This window comes from Urocitellus parryii, chromosome 2 (assembly GCF_045843805.1).
Source record: "Urocitellus parryii isolate mUroPar1 chromosome 2, mUroPar1.hap1, whole genome shotgun sequence".
NCBI lineage: Eukaryota > Metazoa > Chordata > Mammalia > Rodentia > Sciuridae > Urocitellus > Urocitellus parryii.
Window position 1 is genome coordinate 167597118 of NC_135532.1, and position 8009 is coordinate 167605126.

Consider the following 8009-nt stretch of genomic DNA (forward strand, 5'->3'; position numbering starts at 1 on the left):
ATTAAGCAGCTAAGAGAACCACAAGGTTGCTATACCAACTGATGTTCCGCCTTATTCAGGCCCAGAGTGCTGGAGTTGGCTGACTATGGGCTGAACCTCTGAAATAGTGAACTCAAAATAACTTTTCCTCCTCTAAGTTGTTCAAATCAGGTATTTTGGTCACAGGGACAAAAAGCTAACACAATAACAGATAATTTTCTGGTCCTGAGACACTTAACTCCTGATCCTAATCCATGCTACAATGTAACTAGTCACGCACATATTAATTATGCCAAACAGTTGAGATTTCTCAAGCCAAATCATCCTAACTTGGTCTAAAATTTAACATACTTTTCCAAAAGATGTTACTGTAGTAAAGAACAATAACAAACAGGTGTGGTGGTACACACTTGTAATGCCAGCTACTTGGAAGGCTAAGTAAGACAGCAGAATCACCATAAGTTTGAGGTCAGCATGGACAATTTAGCAAGACATGTCTTAAAATTGTAAAAGGCTTTAGTTCACTGTAGTTCAGTGATAGAGCACTTGTCTAGCATGTACAAAGCCCTGGATTCAATCCCCAGTGCCATAAATGATAAAATCAATCTAAAAATACAAAATATAAGCCTTGAATGAGATAATATGGCTAACATACTCATTCTGAATTGGTAAAGTGAATTTCTTACTTGCATGTAATTTTGAAGATTTCACTAACAAAGAGAAGTATCTGTTTTCTCTTAACAAACATCCCACGGTTCCCAGAATGACAAAATAATAAGAACAAAAGAAACTCATATCACAAAATTTGTTACTAGAGGAAAAACAAAATGCAGCTATATGTATGGAACACAAAAAGAAACACACCTGAAGATCTTTGACCATAGACACTTTCCTTTTTTTTTAATAAATTATAAATACTTTATCCATTTATCAAAGTTCATCAAAGAACTTTCAAGAATTGTTTAATCTTCTTCATTCTTCAGGGATTATTCATTCACAGAGCAGGCCACCTACAGAAGAGATTTATTTTAGAAAGTCAGATTTCAAACACCACACCAGATCTATGGTTTTAGGGAATTATGACCTCTAAAAATGAATGCTTCAGTCAAGTATTATCAATTAATTGCCACAATTATTCTAAATTAGTCACAGAATAAAATAAAGATCTACATTACAAGATTCTAGTTGAGCCTAACTAGAAACTATTCAATTCATAACATCACTTAATCTTTAGAAGCTTTTGTTTAAGTCAAAACAATAACTTTTTCCTCAAAATTATCTTCCAAACAAGGTTAGCATTTTATTTTTATAGATATTCAACATGAGAGATCTACAAACTCCTCTTTTTGCTGATTCAAGAATGTTTGGCAAAGACTCACAAAGTGGAAGGCAGAAGGTTAGCTTAGAACACAAGGCACTTCCTGTGGAAAATTACTTACTTAATCCCAAGGGCAAAATAAGGGCAACTCTTTATAAATTCATTTGGAAAGATCAAAAAGGGAGAGAAGAAGAGGGTAGGGTTACTGAGGATTCGGAGCATTAGGTTTCTCTTCATATAGCTCTCACCCACATCCATTCCCAGTCCCTATCCCAGAAGACAAGAGAACAATTCCAAAAAAGATAATTAAATCAGGCTAGATAACTCTCCAAGTCTAAAGCCTCATCTAATGGGTCCCTTCATTTGGTTTAGATAAGTAGCTTCAATAAGACACAAACTATAAACTCTCTTCTAAAAATCCCAAAGAAAGAATACATTTAAGGAAAAGTTTGAGCAGGAAAGATAACCAAAAGTGAAGCCAACCATGGCACTGTTATCTCCCTGATACTGATTATATATTGGAGGCTTTCCCATAGAATCTCAGTTACATTTCAAGTGTAAGGTCCTGAGAGGAGGGGCCATCTTTCTCATTTTGAAAATTTTTAGGGTCTTAATAAATACCTATTTTTAAGAATGTTTGAATGATAGAAATAACTTTTTTCTGTATTATCTTGGAATCATATTTTCATACATAATCAGTTGCTTATTTGTGTGTATGTAAAACTGATGTGTGTAGGTGTGCGTGTGTGAGAGAGAGACAGACAGACAGACAGACAGACACAGACACAGACACACACACACACACGAGATGATCCACATCCTCTGCCCTGAAAATGGCATACTTGAAACACCCCAACTATTAAGATCAATTAATAAATACTGAAGATCATCACTACTCAAGTGCTGGTCTTTAATTTGATTGTAAGCTCCAAACTGGGTTCTCCAGGTTTCTTCTGATTTCTTAAGGCAGAAAGATGCTAGCCACCCATTGTCTTACATTTCTACTTAAGTTTAGGGTTTGTCTACTTTTTCTTTTAATTCATATTAAAAAAAAAAAAGCAGTCATAAGATAAAATTGTCTGGAATCACTGTCATCAAACCTATTTTGTCTTAGTAGTTTTCAAGTCTCTATCTTTGCTACTATTAAATCTCAAAAGATAGTTTATATTTAGCATATTACCTATTACTTTTTGTAAACTTAGGTCAATGGGTGTTAAAGAAATCACCTAGGAGTTTCTGAGTCAACAACTGCAGTCCAGGCCCAGAATTGTGAATTTTGGAAAATGTTTGAGGTTCACATCTGAGTAAAACCACTGACTGAAATCCTATTTTCAAAGAAAATATAATATTAATTAATATTAATCTAGTGAAAAGGTACAATTGAGATCTACTTTATTTAGGAACAATATTAAAATCTACAAAGGTTTTTTAATTAAGCAACTTTTATGATCATTCCTGGAAAGATCTAAGTTTGCAAAATATTTTTTCTTTGATACTATTCTCAGAAAAACACAGTTTAATTAGTCGAAGAGAAACCAATTTAGTTAATCTCAGAGCAATGCAGATACTACACTGGATTTTACTCTACAACCAATAGCCCAGTTACTGAGTTGCATGCACCAATGAACTTCAGCAATAGGTTTTTCTAATTAGCATTCATAATGAAGTTTTAAAATTGACAATTAAGATAATGTGAAATCCTAAAAATGAGTATGTTGGCAATAAAATCTTAACTGGTGCAAAGAATGAAATGTAAAGTGCCTATAAATTGAACACTAATTTTAATTCTACCATTATCCACCCTTCACTTGAACAAGTCTTTTCTGACTTCCCTATGCCTCAGTTTCCCCATGGAGATTGGGGAAATAAAGACACCTGGGACCAAGAGGGATCCAAATATCTGTTCATCTTCCAAAAGTATACTTCATTTTCATTACACTGAAAATGAAAACATGACAGTGTGAATCCCTAGTAAGGTTCCCCGATGGATTCAGATTGTTCTTCCACTAACCAAGATTCAAAATTACATAATCAGGTCATACATTCAACAGTCCTAAAATGAGTATCTGCTATCCACAACTCCCCAGGTATGAGCTATTCTGTTCTGGTTTCCACTTTATAATTTGCAAAGCATACACATACATATATCTCTTACTCACTGCAATAGTTCTATAAGGTAGTTTGGGTATGTATATTTGTCTCTGGATGACAGATGGGGAAACTAATGTTTAGAAAGTGAAGAACCTATCCAAGACCACATGATCAGTTAAATATTAAGTTTTATTAAGTCCAAAGCTTTTGCATGTTCTTTTATATACAAATGAAGAACATAGCTACTGCTCTTATCTCTGCCACCAAAACACAAATAAAACTATAATATCTTCCAGTCCTTTTGAATGTATGCTACTTATAATAACTGTACAACCTTTATGGTTCACATGAAGTCAAGTGAACTTTTATTTTTTTTTTTAGTTTTTGATAAGACCTTTATTTTATTCATTTATTTATATGTGGTGCTGAGAACGAACGCAGTGCCTCACACATGCAAGGCAAGTGCTCTACCACTGAGCCACAAACCAAGCCCAATTTTTTTCCAACTGTCCTTTGTTATAAGGCAATAGCTTACACAATTGACTAGTAAAAGAGAATATGAACAAGGAAGCCATATACAATGAGATTCTATGTCTTTAAAAGTAGCTAATAGGTATTTTTTTTAAGAATACATCTTGCCCTAAATTTACTTATTTTACAAAATGATTTACTATGGGATTTTTAAAAATAATTGTCTAGGGCTGGGGATGTGGCTCAAGCGGTAGCGCGCTCGTCTGGCGTGCGTGCGGCCCGGGTTCATCCTCAGCACCACATGCAAACAACGATGTTGTGTCCACCAATAACTAAAAAATAAATATTAAAAAAATTCTCTCTCTCTCCCTCTCCCTCAATCACTCTCTCTTTAAAAAAAAAATAATTGTCTAATCTAAAAGCCTCTTAAGGTTTACTGTGCTATCTATAAACACAAAATATATTATGGCTCAAAGTCAGAGAGGATTAATATTTTGACAAAAGTTCAACACAGTTGAAGCAAAAAACATGTTAACCTAGACCTCAGGAGAGTAAAAATGAAGCCTCAGGGCTTTCAGTATAGACTGTTTTCTACTATACAAACTTTTTAATCAGCTATTGGAAAGTTCCTTATCCCTCCTTTTCATACATCAAAGAGTAAGACTGGCCATATGTGAAATTCCAATGAGGCAACAAAGAGGTGAAAGGGAAAAAAGCCAGGCTCTCTATCACTATTAAGTTGACATGTGGCTCTAGCATTATCTGTCAGCTATCATTATAAAGCTAAAAGCGGCAGTGTGGTGTAGCTGTTAGGGGAGGGGCATAAAGGACAGGGAGTTGGCCTGGGCACCAAGGTTCCAGTTCTGATCCTGCTTAACTACCTCAAGAACCTTCTCATAACTACAAGTCTTAATTTCCTCATTATCCTTTATTAAACACCTCCTATGTGCCAGGCAGTGTTATAGGTGCTGGGAATATGGCAGTGAGTAAAAGAGAAAATTCCTACTTAATTTTCAAGTGATAATATTAAGACAGACTAGCCACTAGCCTCATGTGCCTATTAAATATTTTTAAAGCTAAAAATTCGGTTCCTTAGTCTCTTTGGCCAAAATTCAAGAGCTCAATGGTCACATAAAGCTAGTGGCTAGCACACTTGAGAATGCAGATATAGAACATTTCTGTCATCACAGAAAGTTCCTGTTGGACAGGGATGAGATAGAATGATGGGGAAGGAATGCTAGTTCACTTGAGGTGTTGAGGGAAAGCCTTTCAAATAAAGAGACTTTTAAATAGAGACCTAAATGAAGTGGAGGGGTAAGCAAAGAGCTTCCAAAAAGGAAATCATTTATTTGTAGTATTGTTGAATATTTTATTGAAATATATGGAATCAAAGGTCTTCCAAAAAAAAGGTCTAAGGTTTTAGTTTTATTAGAATAAAGCATGTTACAAAAGAAACAGCAACAATTCCAATCTCTTTTGCAGAAAGCAATGCTGTCATTTACTAAAGATCCACCTAAGACAAAAGAAATGGATAACATTTTCTGTTTAGTTCATTTAACTAAGAAAATGGAATATTTTGAACTTCCTACAGCCATGAGTTCCTCTAATATAAAAGTTTTTGTGAAACTCTTTCTTGAAAGCTTCAGATTCCCCTTCTCAAATTCACAATATAGCTTTAAATTCATTAGCATCATTTACATTCTACACCAGAAACTGAAAAGTTGTTATTTTTTTAGTGATACTTATGCATTTCTATTAACCAGGTAAACTACCTTTCAAATAGAATGCTGCTCACTGGCTGCTAAATCTGTAAGTTAATACACATATTTGAAGCAATATGCTCACCATTTCATATCTTAAATCCCAGGGCTCTCATGCACTCCTTGTGGGCCTCAATTAGATGTCCACAATGTTCTTCTCCTTTCTCAATGATGCTGTAAAATAAAATGTGCTTGTTATCTAACTGAGAAGTTATTAATCACATGCTAGTTATAAGGCAGAAGATGAGTATGATGAAATGTAGCTGCAATTTTAAAAAGATGCTTTTACACCAAACAGATTTATTTTTATTTGATTTTGTTCCACGATTACAAAGATGTTCCACAGAACTAGTTTTCTGGGGGAATCTAATTAGGAGAAATAATTACAGATATCAAATATCATCATTAGTTCACATTCAAGGAATAACATTCCTGTTAAATAAAGAGCAGACTGAACAGTTTACTTTTTCACCTATCCATGACAGGGGAATTAAATCTGTTCTAATTGTCAGATACCCAACAACATAAACATAAAAAAAAAATCTGGTAGTTGAGAGCAGCAAAATCCCCCTTTTGATGATGAAAGAGCTTTTCACTGGTAAGATTCACAAAGTAAAGACTAGGACCACAAAGTTTAATTTCTAGGGCCCGAAAATGTAATATTATCACATCAAGTTAAGCCAAATTCAATGACAAGAAATAACTGACTCATGACTACAGATATTTAAAGAGAAGCCATAGAAGGCTGAGGTGACCCATTTGAAAGGAAAGTTATAGAAGGAAACAGAGTTCTATTTCATCAAAATCCTACTTTCCAATAGCTCCAGGCCTGCTGTAAATGGGAGAGGCTGTTTAGGAAATTGAATTTCTTATTAAGTGATCATCATTAGCTTTCAATGATCATTTGCGAATGTTACATATAATGTGCTTGGAACTTGACCTGACTTGTACCATTAAACCTTACAGTAATCCCAGAGGCAGATACATTAGGCTCAATTTACAGACATATGAAGCAGACATGTTAAAATAATTTGCTCAAGGTCATCAATTGGTGGATCAAGATTCAAACCCTGACTCTGTATCCCAGACTCCTAATCATGAGGCCAAACTATCCAAAGGTTCCACTGGATCACTTTCAGCATCAGTATATAATCTTTCAATTCTCCATTTAGAGTATTATTTGCAAAGTAGTAGTATTAATCAAAGCAGAGCTCCTGCACTCTTATTATCAATTACAATTATAGTAGTATGTGAATTTTGTCAATTATGATTTCTCTTCTTTTCACATCTACTATCCCTCAACTTTGTGAAGTCAAAAGGGACTACTATAGGAGGAGGTTCATATTGGCAGTATCTGTGGACTCTTAATGATATCTATTCTACCAGAGGCTATATGAAGTGTAATGGGGGGGGGGTTGGTGAATTGATAACCTAGATTAACTATTCTGAATACTATAATGTCACCTACGTTGTAAACTGGCTGATTTTTAATTTTTGCTTGCTTAAAGGGAGAACTCCTCAGAACTGTAAGGAATGTACGCTTTGTCCTGCTCTTTACATTTTGTAAGAAATACTTGGAAATTACCAGAAACTTTACTCTTCGTTTCTGTCAAATCTACTATAGCCATTAGCGGGTGGTACAGCTATCGTTGACATGTGTCTCTGTATGTTTTTAAAGTCCTCTAAATGATGTAGCATCTTTAGGAATTTCCACATCTCCGGACCTAACGCAGTGCTTAACATGGAAGATGCTCAAAAATAATTTATAGAAAGGAATGTACGGGTGACGCGAGCCTCGGGCCCTCTCATCTCCCGGGACAGAATTGCGGGCTCGGTAAAGAGAGCAAACCGCGAAACCTACGGGGCCCTCTAACTCTCTAGGGAGGGCACAGGGCAGAGGGCTTCGGTGGTGGAAGGTGCGGGCCACGCGCCGACGCCCCCTCCCCGGCTGCGCACTGACCACGCATCGCGCGCCTTCTTGGTCTCCGGGCAGGCGCAGCAGGGTTTCAGCGGCTTCTTCTCCTGAGACTCAGACGGGGCTGGGCTCGCGGCCGCCAGACTTGGCATCTTTAAAGCTGAAAGCAGCTACAGGCGTGGACAGGCTTAACTCTCCGGCCGTTTCCGATTCGTCCGCAGTCACTTCCGCAGTCCCTCTAAAAAGTACAGGAAGTCCTGCCTCTCTCGATGGTGCGGTAACAGGAGCGCGCCTGCGCAGGAGTGGCGAGATTAGGGCTTCTGGGAGGCGCGCCGGTCTAGCGCCTGCGCAGAGAGGTTGGTGTGAAGGTCAAGGATAGTGTAGGTCGGGTTGGGTAGGACTCTCAGAGGCCCATGACCGCGAGATCTCCCAACCTTTTTATCCCCCAAGAGTGTCTGCACTGAAGCTCAGGACA

The 8009-nt window shown here is 36.8% G+C and overlaps 1 protein-coding gene across 2 annotated transcripts; it reads right to left on the minus strand.

Moving 5' to 3' along the window:
* Nucleotides 1-850: 850 nt before the first annotated feature.
* On the minus strand, nt 851-7778 carry Cox17 (cytochrome c oxidase copper chaperone COX17). 2 transcript variants are annotated; one of them, XM_026393802.2, is made up of 3 exons: nt 7580-7776; nt 5705-5793; nt 851-989 (listed from the first exon to the last, which is right to left on the minus strand). In XM_026393802.2, exons 1-2 carry the CDS (start codon nt 7684-7686, stop codon nt 5709-5711), a joined length of 192 nt encoding a protein of 63 aa, XP_026249587.1. In that variant the 5' UTR covers nt 7687-7776; the 3' UTR covers nt 851-989; nt 5705-5708. The 2 variants fall into 2 exon arrangements, with proteins under 2 accessions (XP_026249587.1, XP_026249594.1); XM_026393809.2 differs by lacking the exon at nt 851-989 and adding an exon at nt 5283-5372 and having other exon boundaries at nt 7580-7778.
* Nucleotides 7779-8009: the final 231 nt, after the last annotated feature.

What these genes read in the sequence shown, in the direction of transcription:
- Cox17 (XM_026393802.2), bottom strand. Translation starts at nt 7,686, where the DNA reads ATGCCAAGTCTGGCGGCCGCGAGCCCAGCCCCGTCTGAGTCTCAGGAG. An exon ending in AAGAAGGCGCGCGATGCGTG is followed by an intron (nt 5,794 to 7,579) that starts GTCAGTGCGCAG and finishes TTTATTTTACAG; the next exon opens with CATCATTGAGAAAGGAGAAG.